General features: G+C 56.9%; 2 protein-coding genes across 5 annotated transcripts; both read right to left on the bottom strand.

Annotated features, from left to right (window-relative positions):
* Nucleotides 1–777: 777 nt before the first annotated feature.
* ZDHHC18 (zinc finger DHHC-type palmitoyltransferase 18) lies at nt 778–14850 on the bottom strand. 3 transcript variants are annotated; one of them, XM_068417947.1, is made up of 9 exons: nt 14739–14850; nt 11616–11776; nt 9595–9744; nt 7838–7975; nt 7307–7355; nt 6745–6847; nt 5206–5315; nt 3256–3355; nt 778–874 (listed from the first exon to the last, which is right to left on the bottom strand). In XM_068417947.1, exons 3-9 carry the CDS (start codon nt 9737–9739, stop codon nt 833–835), a joined length of 687 nt encoding a protein of 228 aa, XP_068274048.1. In that variant the 5' UTR covers nt 9740–9744; nt 11616–11776; nt 14739–14850; the 3' UTR covers nt 778–832. The 3 variants fall into 3 exon arrangements, with proteins under 3 accessions (XP_068274048.1, XP_068274046.1, XP_068274047.1); XM_068417945.1 differs by lacking the exon at nt 14739–14850 and adding an exon at nt 14235–14517; XM_068417946.1 differs by lacking the exons at nt 778–874; nt 14739–14850 and adding an exon at nt 14235–14517 and having other exon boundaries at nt 1294–3355.
* Nucleotides 11701–22523, bottom strand: PIGV (phosphatidylinositol glycan anchor biosynthesis class V). Of its 2 annotated transcripts, XM_068417944.1 has the most exons (5): nt 22455–22523; nt 18761–18914; nt 16280–17434; nt 15147–15460; nt 11701–11776 (listed from the first exon to the last, which is right to left on the bottom strand). In XM_068417944.1, exons 2-4 carry the CDS (start codon nt 18845–18847, stop codon nt 15152–15154), a joined length of 1551 nt encoding a protein of 516 aa, XP_068274045.1. In that variant the 5' UTR covers nt 18848–18914; nt 22455–22523; the 3' UTR covers nt 11701–11776; nt 15147–15151. The 2 variants fall into 2 exon arrangements, with proteins under 2 accessions (XP_068274045.1, XP_068274044.1); XM_068417943.1 differs by lacking the exon at nt 11701–11776 and having other exon boundaries at nt 14949–15460.
* Between the last annotated feature and the right edge of the window lie 1281 nt (nt 22524–23804).

The following is a 23804-nucleotide window of genomic DNA, read 5'->3' as shown; positions in this document are numbered from 1 at the left end:
ACAAGAGTGAGGAGCAGCAGGGAGCGGAGCAGAGCACCCAGGAGTGGTGGCAGAAAGGGGAGACAGTCCAGGATGGAGGAGGGTGGTGGCAGCCTTCCTCCACGCAGGAGCTCATGGGGTGCTGCAGGGAGGGAGAGGGGAGCGTAGGAGGTTGAGGGGCAGCTCTGCAGCCCACAAATGGAGAAGGGCTTCATCACAACGTGCTTTGGAAGGAACTTACGGCAGCCACAGGCACATCAGAGGAGGAACCTGGTGTTACAGAGGGGAGGGATTGCCCGAACCACAGAGCGGGTCAGAGCTGGGATTACAAATCTGTTCCAGGCTCCCACCCCTCTGTTCAGGCCACGGCTCGCTCCAAACACTAAATCTCTGCAGCAGTTGGGGGCTTCCTCCAAGCCCATCATGACAAACCACCACGGTGTGCCATCCAGCAAGCCCCGGGCTTCACGACCCCTCTGCCCGGAGCCTGAGCCAACCCTCAGCCACACCGTGCTCCAAGCACCGCCACGCACCCACCACCCAGCTCCACCTTGTACCAAGCCCCAGCACAAAGCTGAGGGAAACCATCCCTCTCTTCTCACCAAGGCTGCGGGCGACCCCTCTGCCATGCACAACCCAGGGCTCGCTGCCCCTCGCGCCAGTGGATGCTGGTGGGATGGACAGGGCACACGGATGTCGACACAACTGGAGGGTGATGGGCTCCATGGACAGAGCTGGTCATGCAATGGAGATGAGATGGGTCACTGGAGTGGATGATGGGGAGAAGAAAGCTCGCTCTTACCAGCTAACCCTCAGGGAGCAGGGCTAAGGTCCGAGGAGGGGGCAAATCCCGTCAGGCTGTGCAGGAAATGGCAAAGTCCTGGCAGGCGTCCTCCTGGGGGAGACACCAGAGGTTACGCGCCTCAACGCCTGCCCGTAGGGCCGGAGAGGGCTGGGTTAGACAGCGGGACCACAGCTCCTGGCACAGCCCTGCACCGAGAGGTGACGGCTGCTGCAGGATGGGGACAGGGAAGGGGATGAGACCCTGCCCAGTCTGGAGACGTGGGACAGAAAAATCCCTTTGCTCCAGCAAGAGCCAGGGCAGCACGAGCTGCTGGCGAGCATCCCCCGCAGCCCCGTCCTGCATGAGGTTTTAAAAGCTTCCAGGCAAGTCCTGGACCTCCTAGAGTCCAGCTGCCACCTGACAGATATTAAACACCTGCCCTCTTCTCTCTTAAAGGAATAAAACAATAATCCAAGCAATTAACTCTTTAAAAATATAATTTTATTGAGTAACAAAGGAAACCGGTTTAAATAAAAACAGGAAGGAGTTTGGCCCCTCTAAAACCCCCCACCCTGCTCCTCACTCCGCAGCACCAGCCCCTCTCTGCACAGCTCGGCTCGCCCCGGCCCCACGCCGGCCCTCGAGGCTCCTCCAAGGCAGGGACAAGCCCCACTGGGGACATCCCTGCAGGAGGAGCGAAAGGCAGGGTGGCCACTCGGGATGCGACACGGGCAACGTGCTAAAGCGCCTGGCCCATGAGATGGCCCGAAGCTGCGGGGCCGGGGCTGGCAGAGCAGCACCAGGCAGCCAGGACCAGAAATTCAACAGCCACCGTGGCTCTTGGCGGAGGGGAAGGCAGAGGTGGTGGCCACAGCAAACAAGCACCGACATCTCCGTGCAGGCAGCCAGAAATGGACAGTCAGGGGAACCTCGTGCCTCTGCCATCCCCCAGTGTGCCCCGAAGCTGCGTGGGGGCTGGCACCCACAAAGCACGACGCTGGTGAATTCGGCGGGGACGGGCTGTCCCCAGAAGTGTGCTGTCTCTGCCCGAGGTGGAAATCTATGTGCCTGACCCACGGAAACCTAACCAGGCGGCTTGACACCAAACGCTGCGAGCCTCTGCCCTGGTGCCGACATGCACGGCTCTACCTGCACTGAGTATAAAATGTTCTACGTACAAAAAAACATCTACAAATTGTGCAAAAATATCCAGCAGCTTTTAATAACACGATTCAAGTATTGCTACCAAGGTCTGTGACTCAACTCTACGCACACCCCAGTGTCAGTGACACAGAGCTGGCTGCCCAGCCCGGCTCTCTGCAGGCACGGAGTGATGCTCGTGGATGCACCCAGGGACACGGGAATCGCTCCTGAGGTGCTGGGGACAGCCCTGCTCTCGTCTGCCGGCCAGAAACCCAAAGCAAGAGCTCAACGTGGGGTTATCAGAGACCAGCACCCGCTCACTGCGTCCTCTGTGAAACTCCACCTGGGAAGGGTGCGACCCTCAGGAATCCACACACTTTTCTGTTGCCTTTTGGGCTCCTACAGACAGGACAGAACCAGGCGTTCCTGGCAAGCTCAGGTTCCCAAATCCTACAACTGTAGCCTTGCCAACCAGCATCTCATGACGAGAGCCACAGAACACTGCATGATTCTTCTTCTCCATCAAAAGCAGAGTCATCCTAACTCGTGTCCTTGCTGCAAAACATTGTCTTACTGACTGGCAGGGCCAAAACACCAAGAGTTCTTCAGCACCCCCCCAGTGACCAGCCAGAAAATAGGATCAACAGCAGCTGGGACATCTAGCTAGCTTCCACGTCTACTGGGAGCCAGAGTCCTCCCAGCTGAACAGCCCCAACTTACCAAGGCACAGCAGCTTCTGGAAAAGAAAGCTGCTCCGGCAGCAGCTGAGGTGAGAACCCGGCCGGTAAGAGACAGCACAGCTCCTCCATGTCGGCACAAGGGAGCAGGACACGTTCACGGAGATAACAGGGATACCAGGGAACCCAACGCCTCTGCCAGCCCAGAGACGAGGCATGACAGCCCAGCTCAGAGCAGGAACCCTTTGCCAGTCCCCACCTCCCACCCATGGCCCACCTCGTTGCTCCCAGCAGGAAACACAGTGACCCCCCGGAGCCGACGCTCCGGGCTCAGAGGTCTGGTGGCTCCCCAGACCTATTTGCTTCCCAGGTGCAGGAGGGACCCCCTGCTTTCTGCAAGAGTCTGAAGGTCTGGCATGCTGCTGGGCTCTATCAGTTTGAAGTCCAGACAGGCCACGTCACAGTGAAACAAATAAACAAAAAATAATAAATAAATTAAAAAAAAAAAAAAAGGCAACGTATGGCTCGAGTGAGTCTTTGGCAGCTCTGCATCACAGGGCTGTCCTGCCTGAGGCTGCGGAGATGGTGAGAGGGGAAGGTAGTGGCTGGAGCGAGGTGCAGGCACAGCAGGCACTGGGCTACATCACGGCACTGCTAGGGAATGCCTCCTACCATGCTGGTGTCAGTTTTGGCTCCGAAGGAAGGGATTTCGCTCTTCGGACTGGCCGGGGTCCCGACATCTGGCTGGATAAACCCTCTTCTGTCTATCAAACTGGAAAACAGCAAGGGGAGGGTGCAAGGGGAGAGGGGTTAGGGAAAGGAAGGCTCTGGAGAGACGGGAGCACGGAGAGGGCTGTCCTCATGGGAGCTGCCAACCAAGGCATCGGCAGGAGCGCGCTGGGTAGCAGCTTCCTGCCCACCACACAAACCACACACTTATCACACAAGCCACCAACCAGCCTGTAGGCAGTTAAAGCTTCAGGACACCGCAAACCCAAACGGGGACTGGCGAAAGGTCTTCACAACAAGAAAACAACGTGAATGAGGAAAGAACTGGAGTAAAACACTGTTCTCCCCACAACCCCCAAGCAAACAGCTTGGCTCCCTGAATCTGCAGATTTCCCATCTCCAAATGGCAGCACTGGCATTTTGGCACCAAGAGCTTGGGGGCACTTCAGAGAGCAGAGGTAAATGTAAAACACACTTTGTGTCTAGCTGCACAGCCTGACACCCTCCCTGCTGTTGTCTTACACTGAGTTAGCACCTCTGAGACGCCCCACACAAACCCAAACTGGATCCAGCGAATAAACTTGGCTCAAGGATCCCCACACGCCCTGGGACAGGCCGAGAGCTCCCAGCCAGCGTGCAGGGAGAGGGGACGCGGGGCTGGCTCTGCCCGATTGCACCCTCTTGTGACAAAGCAGCGATAATCCTGCGCTGCAGGTACCTGCGCTTCAGCCCAGCGCCTCCTCACCTGGGCAGCGAACCGCCCGCCTTGGCCCTTGCTGTAACATCGGTCCTGGTTAACTCGGGTGAGAGCATTTGGGAGGAGCGTTTCAGGTAACCCAAGGTAAAACCCAGGGTCTCCGCACTGCCTGGTGCGGTTCTCTGCTGGCTGCTTGCCACGAGCTCCCCAGAGAGGTTGTGGAGTCTCCTTCTCTGGAGACTTTCAAGCCCCGTCTGGATGCATTCCTGTGTAACCTGCCCTAGATTGGTCCTGCTCTGGCAGGGGGGGTTGGACTCGATGATCTCCAGAGGTCCCTTCCAACCCCTGACATCCTGTGATTCTATGATGCTCGATCCTCAGAGCACAGGATGAAAAAACACGCTGAGAAGTGCTGCCACTACCGGTACTTCCCATCTGCTGCCGAGCCCTTTGGTGCCGTTACCCTCCCCTTATTGAATCGCAGGATGTGTCTTATCTGCAAGTTCCACGAAACAATTACAAGTGACCCGAGCTCGTCAGGGAGAAGCAACAGTTGCATCTCCTACTTATACACATCTCACAGAATCACAGCATGGCTGGGGTTGGAAGGGACCTCTCGAGATCACCCAGTCCCACCCCTGCCCAAGCAGGGTCACCCAGAGCACGTTGCACAGGGCTGTGTCCAGGTGGGTTTTGAATATCTCCAGAGAAGGAGACTCCCCACCCTCCCTGGGCAGCCTGTGCCTGGGCTCTGCCACCCTCACAGTAAAGAAGTTCCTCCTCATTTTCAGATGGAACTTCCCATGTTCCAGCTTGTGCCTGTTGCCCCTTGTCCTGTCGCTGGGCACCACTGAGAAGACTCTGGTCCCCTCCTCTTGACACCCACCCCTAAGGTATCTGTAAGCATTGATAAGATCCCCCCTCAGTCTGCTCTTCTCCAGGCTCAACAGCCCCAGCTCCCTCAGCCTCTCCTCATAAGAGAGATGCTCCAGTCCTCTGATCACCTTTGTAACCCTTCACTGGACTCTCCAGCCTTTCTCTGCAGAGACTGGGACACTCTTTCCTCATCACACACAAACACACAGAAGTTTTTGTGCTGACAGTCTCCCTGAATCGTGACACCCCCGTCCTTCCCAAGGCCCCTCTCACAGAGCAGGGTGCAATTCCCAACGCCGTGCAGGTCCAACGGCTCTCACCTGGGATGGAACGGTCCACACAGCACCGCGCAGCAGTTCGTGAGGATACTTTTATGGCTGTAGGGGTTGGCAAACTCGGAGCCCCTCTTACTTGACCAGGACCCTTTGATCTGAAAGGGGAAGGACACGCACAGATTAAGACGGTAAAGATGTGGTAGCAGATAATGACACGATAATGGACTTGGTTCAAATCCTTGCTCGAGAGGTGGAAGGCTTCTTACTGCAAACGCCCTCCCTCACAGGATGGCTGCAGAAAGGCAGCCAGAGGAGACAGCAATACGCTGCTCCTGCCTCTGCCAGGGTTCAACCTTGCAGCCAGAAAAGCTCCAAAGCTGTGCCCTCCCCGTGCTGCACAGCGCCAACGCCAGCCTCCTCCTCCTCCTCCTCTCCTCGTTCTCTCCTAGGCTGAAAGCCCATCAGAGCAGGACTCCAGCTCATGGCCCCTCCTGGGCTCCTCAGGAGCTGAACAAACAGCAAGGGGATTCCCAGGCCACGCTGCAACAGGAGGAAACAATCATCTCATCTGTCCCCACCCTGAGCAGCTGTCACTGGGACTCTGATTTCGAAACCCCGGTCGCATCAGGCTTAGGCACACACGAGTGGGCAGATGCTATACCTGGCCCCAGGCCCCTGGCTGCAGCGAACCATTTACCAGTACATTTCCTCCTTTTGTTTTTTACTTCCCCTCCCCAGTTGCAGCATAAGGCTGGGCTGCGTTGCCCACGTTGCCGAGAGGCAACAGGCCACACGCTCCGGACTTGGGGTACGGCCTCGTGCAGTCCTGCCAACACCTCTGAACATAACAGAAAGGTGGAGACAAAAGGGGAAAAAGTAAAAAGGGATGCAAACCTGCCTTCTGCAGGGCTGGAAGCTTCCAGCAAGGATTTACAGGTACTTCTGGCCAGAAGGGTGAATTTTGATTCCTTCTGAGGATCAGACAGATCCTGCTCTTCCGTACAATCTGCCCTGCTCAGGGTACTCCCTTGGCCCTCGGAGCCTGCACGCACCCTGGCCTTTGAAGTAAATCTCATCAGTCTGCACATTATTTGCCTGTTAGACATGAGGAACCGATAGAGACAAAGGGACTTGCCCAGGGTCTCGGAGGAAACCTGTGGTTACGCGGGATGCTGAATTAAGATCACTTACGTCCCAGGCTAACACCCAAATACATCTCGGGGGCCAGCCTGCCTTTTTTAATCTCGGAACTCCTAATTTTAAGCAAGGGAACGTACAGACTGGAAAAAACACACACGTGACCCTTCTAACACCTCAGCGCGTGAACCCCCTAGCCTAAAGCTGCCAAGCAACACGTGTTGCACGGTCCCCTGCTGCTTGCCCCCCACTCGGGTACCCAAAACTACAGCCTAAACGCCTCGGGCACGGGCCGTTGGCTTTGCAGTGGATTATCACAATGCAGGCAGCACGCCTTACCGAGATACTGCCCCGAGGCAGGCAGCCAAGGCTCCCCTGCCAGCCTCCCCTCTGCTCAGGAAGCAGCAGGGTGAGCCCTGCAGAAGAACAAAGCGTCCGGGTACTTACATCTTCGTTTGTCGTCAGGTTGGAGGCAACTAAGTAAGTGTGAAAACCTGAGAGGCCCAAAATAGACCAGACTGAGAAAAAACAAATCACCAGCTCCAGCACAGTGAAACAAAAGTCAAGGAAGCCTCAGGGGAACAAAATCATCCTGTAAGGAGAGGCAGAGGACTGGTTTGGGAGGTGCGTGCTGCGACCACCCACACTGGGCCACGAAAACATCCCAGCAAGCTTCCCGTTCCCCGTGCCACTCTGCAGGCACCCACCACGGCACAGCCTGCTCCAGTCGCTTCCCTTTCCACATTGACTTGCAAACTGGGAAAGAAGTTTGTCACCCACCCTCAGTCCCCGGTGATGACCTAAAGGTCCTCCCAATTTGGTGATGTTATCGGTCTACAGATGAAGAGACGCCTGCCTGTCCCGACCAGGTAGCTAGGGGACTAAATTAAGTTGTGGGATGTGCACCAGGACGACCCTACACGGAGCTCATTGCACCTCCCCGTTACATGACTAGTGTGGCTGCACCAGTGCTCGACACTCTGAGCAGCCCATGGCATCAGAAGGATATCTTGCAGGTGTCGTCTTCAGAGTGGTGAGGAATCCATCCCTCTGAGAGCCTGCAAAGCAAAACGGGACAAGGAACGACATCCCATCAGGCAGCCTGACATCTCCAGCCAACGCTTCACTCCTGAGCACGCAGCCACCCCCCCGTGGGCTGTACGGATCTGCCTGAGAAACACCTGCAGGCTGTGACTTTGCAGAAATGTCAGCGCACAGACACAGCTCCAGGAGATTCGGGGCTGATGGGCAAGTCACCTTCCCTGCCAGGTTAAGAGCAGATGCATTCACCAGTTTGCTCTGGAGGGGATAACCCAGTCACCAGCTCTCAAAGTCCCTCTGCAGCGAGGTGCAGGGTGGATCTGCGGTTCCCTGCAGCCTGAGACCCCGTTCATTCAGGCCACGGGCACTCAAAAGCCTGGTGTAAACCAAGCAGACCCTTCCCGTGCTCTGTCCAACAGGAACAGTGACCCAGTGCTGCTTTGAGTCGTGTGCCGTGCTCCTGGCCACGAACATCACTGCTGGTACCCACGGTACTTACGCAGAGTGAGGTGGGTGACGACGCAAGCGAAGATGAAGGCCGTCAGGAAGGAGAGGGAGAGGATGAAGGCGTAGAAGTAGCGATAGTTGCGCTTCCCCACGCAGTTGCCCACCCAGGGGCAGTGGTGGTCAAACCTCTCTGAAACAAAGGGACACGGTGAGGACTCCTGCCACCTCGTGCCCCGTAACAGGGCGAACTCTGCTGAGCCTCCGAAAACCAGGGGGTTACAAAGAGCTTCCACCCACGCCCCTGAGACCAGAACCCCTCTGTCAGCAAGAAGTTTCAACAGAGCGCTGCCGCCTGCTCACATGCCCTTTTTTAATCATCAAAGGCCAAGCCATTCCTCTCACCAAACCCTGCATAAACACAAGCCTTGTGACTGGTAACACCCACCATTACTAAAACCGAAAGAGAGCAGGGAAAGTGCGGCAGTTTTTCCAGTACTGAGCGGCGCTGGGTGTGCGCACGCAGCATCGCTGCTCCCTTTGCTGCCTGTCAGCTCCCCACCGCCTTCTTCAGGGCAGAAAATAACTTTCAAAGTTATAAAGATACGCCTCTAAAACCACAGAAACTGCCTGGGAACCCGGGGCAGGTGCAGTAGAGCTGGAAACACTCCTGCCTGCCTTCTAATGAAAGGGCTGCGGTACCCGTGCTGCGGGGCACACTGCTGCCACCAAAACCCCACACACACACAGCAGGCGCATGCCCGCTCCCCCCCAGATGCCTCCTCTTCAAACACTGCCCCGGCCACAGCTGCTTTCCAGAGAACGGAGGAGTCACAGCCACCCACAGCCATCCCCAAACACACACCGCTTGGCAACCCCCCAACTTCTGCTCTTAACCAGAGTCTTGGGGTCCTGCGACTGCTCGTGGGTTGGTCACTCCTCAGGCTGCCCTGGAAGACAGCGTAAAGCACAGCCTCTGCACCCACACGCTGCACGACCAGGAGCAGCTGCATGAGGAGTAAACTCTCCGGACATGCCCCTAAATCACATGCCATCCTCCTGCTAGTTCAAGCTGCTCCAGTGCAGCCAGGATGCGCTGGGAACAGAATCACAGAATCAATGAGGTTGGAAGAGCCCTCTGGGATCATCGAGTCCAACCATTGCCCTGACACCACCATGGCAACTAGACCAGGGCACTAAGTGCCATGTCCAGGCTTTTCTTAAACACACCCAGAGATGGTGACTCCACCACCTCCCTGGGCAGCCCCTTCCAATGGCTAACGACCCTTGCTGAGAAGAAATGCTTCCTAATGTCCAACCTGAACCTCCCCTGGCCAAGCTTGAGGCTGTGTCCTCTTGTCCTAGCGCTGGTTGCCTGGGAGAAGAGGCCGACTCCCACCCCGCTACAACCTCCCTTCAGGTAGTTGTAGATTGCACTAAGGTCACCTCTGAGCCTCCTCTTCTCCAGGCTAAACACCCCCAGCTCCCTCAGCCGTTCCTTGTAGGTCAGACCCTCCAGACCCTTCACCAGCTTGGTCGCCCTCCTCTGGACTTGCTCCAACACCTCAACATCTTTCTTGAAGTGCAGGGCCCAGAACCAGGGCACGCAGAGACACGGAGTCTTGGACCCTGAGCCACTGCACTGGTGTTGCTTTCATTTTAAATGGGAAGAAGACAGACCACTCAGCATCTCGCTTTACAATCCTTTACGAGGAGCAAAAGCAATCTGTCCAGGAACATAAAACACCTCCCTCGCCCCACACACACACACACACAAAGAGCAATCAGCACCTTTCCACCCTCTGGCCTTACCGACGCAGTTGTCGCAGACGCTGCAGTGGGAGGTGCGCGGGGGACGGAACATCTTGCAGGTGTAGCAGTACTTGAGCTTCACCACGTACTTGTTTATGACCACCTCCATCGTGCGGGCCGGTGGGCGATAGGTAGAGGTGCCCATGCTGTCTGCAGGGGCAAGGAGGGACAGTCAGACTGGTGCAGGTGAAACCCAAGCTCCCCGTATCACCCCGAGCTGCTTCCTGGCAGGGTGAGGGAGCGGCACGTGCTCTCCTGATTTTAAAAGCTAAGGGGCAGCTCAGCTGGAAGGGTTTGGGGCAGGGTGGGTGGCCAGGAGCTCCGGTCAGCTCCTCACAGCATTATTTATGCCCTTCCCTTGTCTGTTCAATGGCAATGCTGCTGGGATGCCAAGGGGAAGCACCATCTGCCCAACGCTTTGAGAACATAAAGCAATTTATAAATAGCGAGTATAAAAGCAGCAGCATTAACGTGCCCAGTAACACCAACTCATCTCAGCGTGTCTAATGGGTCACCACACAAGGAGGCAACGTAATCTGTCAACACGTGTGTGATTCCTCCTCTGCTGTAAGCGTCCAAGTGACAGAAATCGGGGTAACCTCGGCAGAAGCATCCCCCACCGCTGCCAGCACACAACTTGCCACCCACAGCTGGAGCCAGCGGCTCAGCCAGGCTCAAGGGACCCATTGCCATCGCGGCGGGGAGCACAGCGAGCCGGTCTCAAGTGCTCCAGGCAGACTTCATCGAAATTTGATGTGTCTGTTAGTAGTACAAGAGGATTCCTCCTCCTCAAAGTCGAAATCAAGGATTTTTAGGGACACCACAGGTTGCATCTGTGTGTTCTGGCACTTCATTATTCATTGGGGACTGGCAGCTGGAGACTTTCTCTGCTCAGCAAAAGTGTGAGCTGGAAAAACCTCTGTCACATTTGCAATTTTGGGGGTTATTCCTTTAAGTCACCCTTGAAAGAGCACCTTTCCAACTCCGAGGGAGTCTTTGAAAATAGAGATGTAACAGTATCTTAAGAGGATAATAAGTGGATTATATTAACAGTAACAGCTGGCACACCAGGCAGCATCTGCAGCCAGATTACTGCTCTAGGCACTCAGAAATAGAAACACAGATAACCACTCGGAGGAGATTTTAAAACCATCTTTTAGTCAGATGTAGAATTATTGCCTTGCAACTGATTTCAGTGGGGCAGATTCGAGCTGTCTCACACGAGTTTTGCTAAAGCATTTGTTACTACAAGTCCCATCAACAAGGTCCACAGATCCTGGATGTGTGTGCCGCCTTGGCCGCCACCAGCACAGCGTGACATAGCAGTTTGGAGACGGGGACAAACATTAGCATACTGTTAGAAACCATTACAATACAGAAAACCTTGCGGCACAGCAGGCTCAACGGCAAACGATAATCTTAAAAAGCATTCATGCCTGAATTAATTATCCTAAGCCCTCACCACGCATTATTTCGCAGAAGAACATACAGGGTCAGGTTCCTCCAGGTTTGGACAATATTTAAAGTAATTAACACACCGTTATGGAGCAGCACGGGCTCTCACTCCATCTTCGAGAGCCTGGCAGCGTGATTCTGAAGGGGGACTTTGTGCTCCCCCAGCTGCTGGTACCCAGTCCCTAATGGTATTTGTGTTTAGGACACTGATGCTGCAAGCTCTGCCTCCCCTGAGCTCTGCACAGGACACTCCAGTGTCCTCCCGAGGGCAGGAACAGGGACAGCCCTGACCCACTGTACAGGGCTTTGCCTGGGAAAGCGATGGGACTAAACAGAAAGGAAAACCACCTCTGCTGCTCTGCAGATCCTCGCTCTGCAGCACGGCCTGCCGTGCTAGAGGAGCTTCTCACACCTCCCTTACCAGCACTCGTAAGGCACTGTCAAGCCTCATGATCTGATACTCTGGCCTTTTCTCCAGAGACTCCCCGATCCCGAAATACGTGTGGCACACACACGCACAGAGACCCACACTGGACCAAACACAGGAGAGGGAACAGAAATCTCACCGATGCGCTTTTCCAGGTCTGCAGCCTCACTCGGGGTGGCTCTGGGCAGGATACCTGGGTCTCTGAAGCTTGTCTGGAGCAGGCAGCTGATGACGAAGAAGAAGAGGACGGCTGCAATGATGGGGATGGCCAAGGTGAGGTGACTGGCAAGGAAGGGGCAGCTGTTAAAAGAAAAAAAATAATGGCATTGTTACCAACCATCGCGACAGAACCGGCTATCGGCCGTGACACTGCACACGGGGTGGTGGGCTGAAGCACTGCTGCTTTGCAGAGACCTCGGGAACAGCAACAGCCAGCCCAGAAAACACTAGAGCAGCACTGGGAAGACAGGGTCTTTGGCACAAAGACAGCAGTACAAGCCCCTGTACACAACCTCTTCATCCTTCTGAAGTCCCAGAATCATGTTTCAAAAACCCATCAGCTGCCCCAAAGCCCGGTCACCTTCTACAACAGCAGCGTCAAGAACACATGGAGGAACACCCCAAGCTAAGCGAGGATCAAAACCAGCACCAACACGATCCTATTTGGTCCACCACATGAAGCTGAGAGGGAACTTGGCTTTAATTCAACACGGCTTTGCTGTCTCTGGGTGACTCGTGTGCCCTTCGTGGTGTGCCAGATGTTTGGATGGGGACACCTTCCAGCACTGACACCGCTGTGACAAGCCACCAGGCACCTAAGCAGATGATACTTGCTCCTGGGCTCGCTGTACAACGACCTGGGGCTGATTTTCCACAGACAGGGACCAATGTGATCACACTCCACAGCAGGGCAGCTCCATTACTCGCAGCACGACAGGTGAAGCTGGCCGAGGAACACGGGATGGTGCCGCAGAGCCCTCCCGTCCCTCGCTCCGCAGAGGGATTTGCTATTATAAGCGCCGATAAGCACCCAGAGCCCAGCGCAGACGGACAAGCTGCTTGAGCCCCGATGCCTGCGGGCAGCGCTAAGTCTCAGTAACGCTGCGAGGCAGTTTGAGAGGATTAAGCAACTTTTGTTTCACCTCCCAAGCTCAGCTGTCCAGAACAAAGCAGCCACCAAGCAACAAAACCCCTTCGGCCCGAGCCCAACGCTGCTGCCGAGCCCCTCGGTTGTCTCCCTGACGGCGGGACAGAAAGGTCTCTGTAATGAGAGATGTGAGCTTTGTTGCTGCCCCTTTTCCAGGAGAATCTCTGGACCTCGCTTTCCCCTGTCAGGCAACAAGAAATCACATAAAACACACGAACTGCAGACACAGGCGAGATGTGTTTGCTGTACATCTAGCAAACCGTAACCTGTGCACCAGCAGCACGCTGCTAAAATAACAACTTGGAAAGCCCCGGGGCATCTTCAACCAAGAAGGAGTGACCAGGCAAGCAGGGAGGGGAGAGCAGATGTCCTCTGCTTGGCCCTGTACAAAGCAGTTACTGTGCTGGTGCTGCCCATTAGTTTCAGACACAGCAGAGAAAGCTGCCGAAGAGGCACAGATGACACAAAGAAAGGAGTTTTCACCTCGGGATGCCGTTACTGCCTCCCACAGCTGCCTGCCCCTTTCAGCTCATCTGACTTCTCAGAACCTCTAATCCGCTCAAATACCTTCATCTCCCTGTCCGCAGGCTCGGGCAGCTTTACTCTGAGACTCGCAGAGATAACGCCATGATCCAAAGGCAGGCGTGACCCCCTCCCTGCTTCGTACAGCGGCAGGGAAAACAAGCTCCCTTCTCTCCCGAGGCAGAAACGTGGAGGCAGGACAGCAGAAGCCCTCAGAGGTGTCGATAACCAACGGCGCTCCTTCTCCGGCTCCTCCGGGCAGCGCAGGACATAACGGGCTGCTCTTGGCTCTCCTCTCCCTCGGGGCACAGGAGCGGGGAGCTTCCTCAGGCCAGCTTTCCAAAGGGCAATGGGACTGGGGGAGATGAGGCTCCCTCTGCCCCCGACACCGCTGCACAACAGGGGCAGAGCTCCAGCGCAGACCCTCCCCGTGGGACCCCGAAGGATTTCACCATTTATCAAGGACCTTTAACACAAACCCTATTCCTGCTGCCTCTGTGGACAAAGTCCACCAGGCTTGGGGGTTTCCTGGCTGTGATTCTGGACCAGTTCTCAGGAGCAGGAGGGGAGACTGGGGGGGTATTTAGAGACCAGGGGGGCATCCTGGGAGGATGTTAAAACTCCTTCCCAGTGCCAGACTGAGCAAACAAGGTCCAGGGCTGCCCCTGCCCACCCCTCCTGCCCCCGACACAGACACACCTGGGGACAGGGGACTGCCTGCAAAGGGGGTCTGGGGGCTGCGCAGCAGGGGAACGGCTTGGGGGGGGGCAGTGGGGAGAAGGAAGGGATACTGCGGCTCCCATGGAGGGGGGAAAGAGGTGCCCCCCAGCCCACCTCCCTCCCACGGCGGCGGGTGCGATGCCAGCTAACCCACGGCTCCACCCGAAAGGAGGGGGCTTACAGGAGGGGGACAAGAGCCACTCGGAGACCCCAGTGGGCAACGATCGAGGGACAGACCCCGCACGGCTTTAGCCCGGCAGGGAAGGGGGCCTGATCCCGAGGGGGGGTCCCGGGGCCCCAGCACGGGGGGGACACACACCCCAGAGCCCCGCAGCCCCCAGGGCGGTGCCCGCAGCCCCCCGGACTCACTCGAAGGCGAAGAAGAGGCCGCTGGTGGCCAGGATGAGGCCGAGGGTGAGGACGAAGACGCCGCTGTGCCGCGCCAGCATGAGGCGGCCGCCGCAGTAGAAGCGGTTGCGGCCCGGGAACACCTCCCACTTCCGCCGGGGCCGTCGGGCCGCGCCGCATCGCTCCGCGCCGGCGGCTGGCGGAGGTGACGAGACGACTGTCCCCGGTGCCGGCACCGTTACCCCGGGCGGGATCTGCCGGTACTCGCAGTCCTTCATGGCGCCGCAGCGCCCGGCCCGGCCCCGCCGCTCGCCCGGTAGACGTGTCCGCCCCGCCCCGCCTCAGCGCCACGCCCCCTGCCGGCCACGCCCCGGCACCGCGCCCCCTGCCGGCCCCGCCTCGTCCCGGGAGCCCCGCACCGGCCCCGGGGGCGCGGGGGTGAACCCGTCCGGTAAAGGCTACGGGGCCGTCCCCCGCGTGTCGCCAGCCCTGCCCCACGGTCCCCTCTGCCCCACGGTTTCCCACCTGCCGGAGCTGCTCCCTGTGCCACCCAGGCCCCATCCCGGAGGTTTCCCGGTGGATGAGGAGCTCACAGACACGGACCGGTGCCATACGGAGCTGCTCGGTGGCCGTACTGCCTCCAGACGATGTAGGAACTGACATATATCCCCCATCCCAGGCGCCTTACAGGGATTTTGGCCGTCAGTAAGGACAGCAGAGAGAGGGGCTGTAGGATCACAGCAAAGAGGACATGCCTGTTTCGGACACAGCCACGTAGCAACAGCTCTGTATGTACACACAGAGTAACGGAGGAGTAACACCTTTGTCACCGCGACAACAGCATCCTTGCATATACATCGGGGTTTTTAGCAACAGTGAGTTTCAATTCTGACCAGTGCATCTGCCCCGCGACCAGTCTGTCCCAGTACACACCTCCACTACGTCCACGGCAAGAAGTTGCAGTGCAGAATCAGTCCCAGGAGCCAGAAGGACAAGAAGAATCCGAGAACGCATTTGCTGACGGGGGTGAGCAACCTCCAGTTCAGCAGCAGCCTCACAACGGGGTTTGCAGAAGACCCTTTCCCACAGGAACCAGGAGATTTACTGAGAAGAGGCTTCTCGGAGCGAGGTGCCGCGGTTTGATGATCAGTCCCTTCGCTCCAGAGCAAAGGTTCGTGTTCTTGAAGCAGGTGAGCGGAGAACCAGTACAGGACGGGCGAGGAGGAGCCCAGGAACCGCGTCAGCACCTGAAGATGACAAATACATAAACTGCAGGTTCCCGACTGTGACCGACCCCGACCCCGAGGCACGGAAGGAGCCATCACCTGCCTCAAACCAGACTGCTGATAAAGGGGACTGAAATACGGCCCCAATTCACAGTGCCTGGATTTATTACATGGAAATTAAACACCTCTCAGCTCAACCTGCTTTATTAAGACATTTGTGTAAGCAGCGAAGCGGTGCCCAGGTTTTGGACAAGCGTGGTACCTAATTATCACCATCTCGCTGAAATCCTTGTCACCGTCCAGCTCAGGAGCTGGGCAGGGGCAGCAGCTCCAGGGGACATTTGAATCTCACTCTTCAATTATTTTTTCACTGGAACCCCCAAACCTTTAGTGCCACTAGCTGGGTCCTAAAAAAGACCTTCAAACACTTTCTAGGGACTGGTGACAGGACTGGATCCTTTCGTTGCCATCTGTTAAGCTCAGCCCAACGTAACAACGACCCGGTATCCTTGTCCTCTGACAGCTGGTGAGCAGGGCTTGGTAAGCCTGGCCTTAAGCACACGTCAGCCACCACCTAACACCAGCCCGACCCTTTGATCCCCGTCCCGGTGTCCTCGTCACGCTGAGCACCTGGCAAGCCCCCCTCGGGGACTCTCCATCAGAGCAGAGGCACAAACTGGCTTTGGGAACCCTCCGTGGAAGTAGCTCTGGAAGAGCAAAGGCAAAGCTTTCGGTGCTGCCCTGCGGTGGGGACAGCCTCCAGCTGTGGCCGTCCCTGCCTCGCCACCACGCTGCACTCCCCTTAGGAAATCACCCCGTGTGTTGCTATGAACGTCCTACCTGCACGTGCATGCAGAAGAATCCAAACGCCAGCAGGACTGTGGCGTGGACCACGTACACAAAGACAGCGGGGCAGCAAAATCCAGCTCTTGGTTTACCTTCTTCTTCACTCTTTCTTCTCTCTAGACCAAGGGTTAGGCAGTGCCGAGGGTTTGCAACGACGTAGGTCCAGGCAGCCCACGAGCCCAGCAGCGTGACAGGCAAAGCAAGCAAGAAATTTGGTATCTGTCTGAGCTCAAAATACCTCAGAAAGCCCACGTTCCAGTAAGCGCCTTGAATATAGGTATAGACCAGAGGGAAGCGCTGGGAGCACCAAGGGGGTTTAACCCTGTCCGTGGCCGCCAGACGATAGCCCTTGTCCCGAGCCAGCTGCAGCAGCGGCTCGGGAATCGTCTCCAGGCTGATGCCAGGGCCACAGAACCTCACGTAGGCATAATACTGAAACAAAGCAAAAGGTAGAAAAATCCCGGCACACATCAGAACCGCTGAAGATGCCACGCTAAGGAGTTGCTTCCACAACAGAGGGAGCTTCTTTACCGATCCTGAGCCCACCTGGAGCTGGAGGGCGAAGCGTTTACCACGGGAGTAGAGAAAGAAGCCAGCGTTAACAAGCCCGTTGGCACGCGCCCCAGAAGCGAGGGAGAAGAGCAGTCCAGCGAGCCAGCTCTGCCCCTTCTCCAGTTGCCACATGGCACTGAACGCCAGGAAGGCAAACATGCTCTCCGAGTACGCAGCTGCCATAAAGACGTTGGCAGGGCTGACAGAAAAGAGAGCGGCGGCGAGGAAAGCCACCCCGCGACACCGCAGCACGGCGCAGCCCAGCTCGTACAGGGCAGCGGCTGCCAGGAGAGAGAAGAGAGAATTAAGGAGCACGGCTGAAAGCAGGAGGCGGCTCCGCAAACGCAGCAGCCCCTGCAAGGGCCACAGAGCGCCCTGGGCCACGGCACGCAGGCTCAGGGGGTAGAGAGGAAAGAAGGCGCAGCTGTGCTCGTACAGGTAACCCCGCTCGGCGATGAAGAGGAAGTGCTCCGCGTCCCAGCGCGAGAGGCCCCCCAGCAGCCGCTCCACCAGCAGGTCCCAGGGGCCAGGCTCGGACAGGCGAGGCGGAGAGAAGGCGTCTGCAGCGTGGTCTGGGATCAGGAGGTTAAACAGAGCCTGGAAAAAGAAGAGAGGGTTGAAGTCCAGCAGAGATCCTCTTGTACCCTACCGAAAGCGCCAAGCAGGAGGAGGACTCCCGGGTTTCAAAGAAGGGGACAAGAGCAGCCCAGAGGCCAGGCTGAGGGGCTGTGCAGTAAGAATGCCTGTAAGACCATGAAAAGGTGCAAACACAATCTTTTGGGGCATTTATACATGAACTGAATAAAGCTCTGGAACATATCCAGCATGAATCCCTCAGCCCCAGGTACCCTGGCGCACTGGGAAGCCTCCTGTTCTCCTCAATTTGGCATTATTGTCCCAGCTGACATACAAGGGCGAGGAGACAGAACTAGAGAACAACATTTTCCCAGAGCAAACTGATGCAGAAGACAGCAGGCGACTCCCAGGCCCCCTCTCTAGCTCACTCCATCGCCTCCGCAGCTCGGCACGCACTAAGGGGGTCGCTTTCTGGAGATGAGCGAGCAGAACACACACACCTCTGCCTCCAGCAGCTGGTGGTGCTGACCACATTTTAAAAGGGGAGAGAAAAAAAACAGAGAGCTCATGAGATAGGAAACAACTTAATGCATCGTAATGTAACTCCAAATGAAAACATGTTTTAAAAAAACCCCAAAAACCTCAGATGGTTTAAGTTTTGTAGCTTAACTGCATGTAGATTGGGATGAGTCCCCTGCAATGAATTCAGCGTTGGCAGAGAAAAGGCCACGCTGAACAAATCGAGACTAACAGACACACAAAGCCGCCGTTTGACCGTGAAGTGCACATCTGGGCTAACCAGGCTTCTGGCATTGGTAACACGGAGGCTTTTATCTCAGCTGCTGGTTCCACTCAGCCCTACCCGGTGGTGACCGGGGCCACCATGACCTGCCAGCTGGCTGGTGGCCTGCGGCTGGAGAGTTTTCTCGGGCTGATTGTGTTTCAGGAGGGCCAGGGATACAGCCAGGCTCTTTGCTGGCTGCCTCGGTACACACAGGTAGGAATGGAGCAAGCAACCGAGTGTTCCCATGCTCAGAGAAGGATATCTCCGGAAATGAGACTTGGGAGGAATGTGCAGGAGGAGATTATTGTTCCTCTTCTGTGGATAAAGAGAGACTTCAGCCTCTCATGTTGCCAAACCGTTGTGAAAACGTCGTAAGTTAGAAGGAAATGGATGTAATTTTATTTAACCATGCCTCCCTGCATGCAGCTGGTCTGTCGGTTCTCCACAGGAGGAGGTGATTTCCCAACCAAGCAGAACCAGCCAGCTCACGGTGCGCAAGGGAAGCCTTGGAGCAGCGAACAAGAGACGTCGCAGCATCTTTGGTTCAGGACCAGGAGACTTGCCTGCAGCAGGAGGGTCAGGGCTCTGCAGCACGCCGCAAACCGCACGACCTCTCGGAGGTGGGGGTCTTGCCTGCTCACCAGCTCCATTCTGAGCTTGAAAGTTGCCTCAGTAGGTCGCTGATGCCAGGGAAATTCTCCCTCTTGTTTTGGAAACCTGAATTGATAAACAGAGAAGACAGACACACGAAGGTATTTCTGGCTTCGGCCACGTTTGTAAATGATGCGCCTTTATTTAGTATCAGGCACTTCAAAGGGCTGCAGATGTCTATGAACAAGAAAGTCACTTATGAAAGAGATCATGGATCTGGGAGGTGACGCAGAGAAACTCTTTGATATTGTTCCTATTAAAAAAAAACTTCCCTGACTTTTTAACCTTGGCCAGGATGCAGAGAGAAGAGGTTATAACACGTACTCTCAGCCAATTTCTCACCAGGCCAGTGTAAATACCCGAAGCAGACAGGCTCAGCGGCTGCTGCAGCACAAGCACCCGCAGCTCGAGCCAGGACTCTGCATCTACACACCCATTCAAGTTCCCATGCGCTGAGTCGCATTTAAACTTCATTTTTCTGGAATAGAGACAGAATTACAATGTGGACTCCAGGCACGCTCTCTCCTCTCTCCTGCTCTCTGCCCTGCGTTTGCCCCTGGGAAGCCAAGAACGGCTTTATTCAGGGCTGCCTCCACGGCACTGACCCCACAAGCTCCGTCACAGCAAGGCTGAGGTGCCCTCTCAGAGACGCAGGCATCCCCCCACCCCTCCCATCAGCATCTCCAGGGCCTGAAGCTCGCACCGCTCCCCCCTCGCCACCTGCAATTTCCCCAGTATGTTGGCAGGGGTCCTGCTCTCCAGAGCGAGGGCATCTGCCTGTCCAGCAAACCACATATGCTGGGGTGGCTCTCGTCCACCTCGTACCCTCAAACCTCACCCGCAAGATTTAAAGCGCTTTGTGGAGCCTCGCTGCTTTCCTTTCTGTACATTCTGGATTGACGTTCTGGGACCAGCCATGAAAACTGCTGGCCCAGAGCCACCAAAGGCAGTAGCTGTCAGGCAGCTTTTTCAGATAACACATTTCTTCTGTTGGTTCCCCAGCCACCAACTGCTTTTCAGTTTGAGAAACAGAAGACCCACAGCTCTCAATAGCTTCCAACAACACCACATCCTGCGCTCTTCCCCACCTGCCATCTTTCTGATCCAGCACCTTACGATACTTAAAGAGCCCCAAATGACCTAAAAACACGCTGAGGTTTTCCTATTCCCATTTTACTGATGGATTAAAAAAAAACCTGGCAGGTTAAAAACTGCATGAGAGAGCAGAAAGCAAGTCATCAGCAAAGCAAAAACCAAGATCCATATATATATCTCTATCTATCTCCAAGATCATTTCTAGTTCCAGTCCCTAACCACAGGATTATCCTTCTATTTATCCACATACAAATGTTTCAGGTTTCCTGATATTCTCCTCTTGCTCCAGAGCGTTCACAGCTACAGACAAAGCAACTAGTGGGAGGCACGTTCTCCCGCATCACGAAGCTCCAATGTTATTTTAAGAGAGGGGATACTTCAGCCCAGCTGTAAATTCTATTAAAGCGCATTCACAGCTGCAAATCCTACTAAAGCACCGCGGCAAAAACCATCCCAGCAATCTAAATATTTTTTTTAAAAGTGGAGAAAAAGCCTCGCGTGAATGAGCCAGGAAGGCTCAAAGCAAAGGGCTTTGAAAAGCCGGTTCCTGTCACGGCGCAGCACAAGGGAAAGCAGCAAATCTACAGAAAGCTGCAGCCCGGAACCACCGCTCTGGTAGGGAACGCGGCGTCAGAGCTGGAGGGTCTCTGCCCCGAAAAGGAGCACCTGCACGAAGGGAAAAAGGACACAAAAAGGCAGAAGCGGGTGAAACATATTTCAGTAGAAGAAGTTCAGTAGAACAAAGAGCAAAGTCTTAATTAAAGAAGTTTTTCTCTCCGTGTTCTGTGTTCCCCACGCTCCCAGACGTGAAGTGCATGTTGCTCGCTCTGGAAACTGCGCTAAAAAAAGGACGCGAATGTGAACAAACCAGACGCTGGGTAAATGATCACGTAAATGACAATATGAGCTGGGGAAGGGCTGGGGAGCTGCAGGGGAGACCGAGCACCAGCCGGGGGCAGCAGGCACCCGCCACGGCGGCATCTCCTCCCTCCGCACGCCCGGTGCTCAGCTCCAGGCTGGGGGACAGGATTCCTGTGGGGAAACCTCCTCCGTCTGCATCCCAGGAACGGTTTGGGCACCTCCTGGTCCTCCTCCAACCTGCTGTTAGATTCGAGAGATACTCCAGAGGTGCTTAAAAACCTGTTCTAACCAGGATGCCAATGAACAAAGACCGGATTTTGGAAATCCCGTTCGCCCAGCGCTGTTTCTGTGGGCCTGGGAGCTCCCGGCCTCGCAGCCGCTTTCACTCCTGCCCAGTTTTAGCTCCTGGTCCAGAGGCTGCAGCCCCAGCACCGCTTCGCCTGCGTCCCGATGGAGAACGGCGTCAAGAAACGGGAACGTTCCTACCCCCCTGCACCTTTTGTAACAGCTCACACGTGTGAACAAAACCCACGCGGGATCGAAGCGCAACCTGAGCGCTCAGCTCGAGACGACGGAGCCGCTGAGCGAACGCCGGAGCTGCGGGTGTTCCTGATCGGGTCCGAGCGAGCCAAGCGTGTGAACACACCGGGGTCGCTTCCCTGCGCGTTTTCATCTCTGCCTTCACCCTCACAAGCAGCAACGTAACAAATCCCCCTCCGTAAAGCGCATCCACGCACAGGCAGATGTCTGCTGAGACGCCGGGGGCTCGTGCTCCATTTCTGCTGCGTCTTTCGGATGGACAAAGCCACCGCGGCTGGCACCCGGCCGTTAAACGGACAGGAACGAAAGGCAGGATTGTTTCCTCTCGCTTTGGAGATCACAGAATCGTTTTGGTTGGGAAGGACCTTTAAGATCATCAAGTCCAGCCATTAATCTAACGCTACCAAGGCCACCACTAGCCCATGTCCCTCAGCACCACATCTACACAGCTTTTAAATGCCTCCAGGGATGGGGACTCCACCACTGCCCTGGGCAGCCTGTGCCCGCGCTTGACAACCCTTTCGGGAAATAAATCGTTCCCAATATCCAACCTAAAGCTCCCGAGGAGGCGGGCGGGCGGTTTGCAGACTCCAGCAGACAGCGGGCGACGGCTGAAGCGCTTATCAGGGATGTTGTGGGGACCAGGGCGGTTATCGCTGGTGTCTTTATTAACGGATTTATATTCAAGGCTGCGCGGGACCAGTGAGGGGCGCGGAGAGGCTCAGCCGGGCCGGGCCCGGGCGCTCCCAGCCGACATGTCCCGGCCGCTGTCACAGCCCCGGGGGAGGCCCCGGCCCCGGTCCCGGTCCCCGCCGCACGACCCTCCCCGTCCCCCTCCCCACCCGCCAGCCCTCCCTGGGACAGCGACACCAGACCCCCGCCGCCCCCGGGACTCCCGCCCCGGCCCGGAGCAGCTCAGGCCGCAGGACGCGCCGCCCCGTCCGCACCCGCCACGGGCGGGACCCCCCGACCCGAGGCCTCCCGGCGGTTTGGGCCCCCCCGGGGACACCGGGGCCTGTCCCCGCCCCGGGCCCGCGCGGCCCCGAGGGGGCGGGGCGGGGGTCTCTGAGGGGGCGGGGTCCCCCCCGCGCGGCCCCGCCCCTTCCCCACCTGAGCGCCCGGCGCGCGGCTCCCGCGCCGGCTCCATCCCGCCGTCACCACTTCCGGCCACGCCTCTTCCGGGGCTGCGCGCGCCGCGTCACGTGGCGGCCGGGCGGAGGGGCGGGCGGCGCCATCTTTGTTGAGGGCGGGCGGAGGCGGCGGCGCTCATGGCCTCCGCCACGGGCAGCCCCGCCACCGGGAACGGGACCCCTCCGCGCTGAGGGGGACAGGCGGGTTGGGGTTGTGGTGCTGGGGGCACCTCACGCCCCGCTGGCCCCAGGGCAGCCCCCAGCCTTCCCCGGCCTTGTCATGAGGTGGGGGAGCATCAAAGTGAGGGAGTTTGTTACCAAAAGAAAAACTCAAGTGCTCCCGTGCAGCGTCTGGGGGGGGGCAGCGGGTTCCTGCAGGCACAGACAAGTTTAAATCACCTTCCTCCGGGGAGGGGAGGGGGTAGAGGAGGTCACAGGCCTGGCAGCCCCCACAGCAGTGCCTGGCGCCCGTCCCCTGCCCTGGGCCGCCCCAGGCACAGCCATCGTCACCCGGCCGGCTGGTCCCTCACCCCAGCCCCTGGCCTGGTGCCTCAGGTCAGCCAGCAGCCAGGCAGGGCCGCAGGGTGACCAGGGGCAGCTCGGGGCACGGGACCTGCCCAGCTCCGCACCCCCTGCCCGCCCGCAGCCCTCGCCCTGAGCCAGGCACGACTCCTGGAGATGCACCAACACCAACCTCAAACGAAGCCGCGCGGCGGCTGCAGCGAGGGCACGGCTTAACCAAGTCTCTTGCCAAAACACATTAAGCAACATCACGTAACAATAGCCCGGTAATAACTGTATGTTGTTACATTAATTACTTACTATTACAAGAGGGTGGGCAGGTTTCCCTCAAGATCTCCTCCACGTGATGACGGAGACATCAGATCTTGCTTTCACGCTAACCGAGCTCACGCTACGCTTAACCCCATGGCAAGCCCGTGGCAGCACACCGGCAGGTCTTGCTCCTGGTGCCAGCTGGGCTTAAAACCGACACACCGTGGTAGCGGCCTGTCCTCTATCTACTGCGGGAGTGAAAGAGAAATATCATTGCTGACTGAGGCTTGAAGGGAGACACCCTGAGTGTTTTTAGTCAGGGCTCTGGCTTGGGAAGAACTCAGGTTTTTCTTCGTTGCTGGTAAAAAAAGGGAAGCGGTGGAGCAGTCAGGGTCAGAGAGAGGCGTTTTAAGGAATGCCTGCAGAAATGGAAAGCTTTGGGTACGCATCAGGACAAAGTATCGAGGATTTGCATTCTGGGCAGCCAAGTCGAGTTCAAGATCAGGTGTGGCTCTCGAAACAGTCCCTAATTACAAACGGTGAACACTGCTTGTTC

The sequence above is a fragment of the Nyctibius grandis genome, chromosome 24 (genome assembly GCF_013368605.1).
Source record: "Nyctibius grandis isolate bNycGra1 chromosome 24, bNycGra1.pri, whole genome shotgun sequence".
Classification (NCBI taxonomy): domain Eukaryota; kingdom Metazoa; phylum Chordata; class Aves; order Nyctibiiformes; family Nyctibiidae; genus Nyctibius; species Nyctibius grandis.
The sequence above is the reverse complement of the archived record's forward strand: the minus strand, read 5'-3'. Positions and strand labels throughout refer to the sequence as shown.

Bases quoted from the DNA above. Each gene is read 5' to 3' on its own strand.
- ZDHHC18 (XM_068417945.1), bottom strand. From the start codon at position 14,491: ATGAAGGACTGCGAGTACCGGCAGATCCCGCCCGGGGTAACGGTGCCG. The intron at 11,777-14,234 runs GTGAGTCCGGGG...TTCTTTTAACAG, and splicing joins GGCCTCTTCTTCGCCTTCGA to CTGCCCCTTCCTTGCCAGTC. The intron at 7,356-7,837 runs GTAAGTACCGTG...TTTGCTTTGCAG, and splicing joins CGTCACCCACCTCACTCTGC to GCTCTCAGAGGGATGGATTC.
- PIGV (XM_068417944.1), bottom strand. From the start codon at position 18,847: ATGGAGCTGGTGAGCAGGCAAGACCCCCACCTCCGAGAGGTCGTGCGG. The intron at 17,435-18,760 runs GCAAGTCTCCTG...TTCTTTTTCCAG, and splicing joins CCCTGACCCTCCTGCTGCAG to GCTCTGTTTAACCTCCTGAT. The intron at 15,461-16,279 runs GTAGGACGTTCA...TGTCATCTTCAG, and splicing joins TCTTCTGCATGCACGTGCAG to GTGCTGACGCGGTTCCTGGG.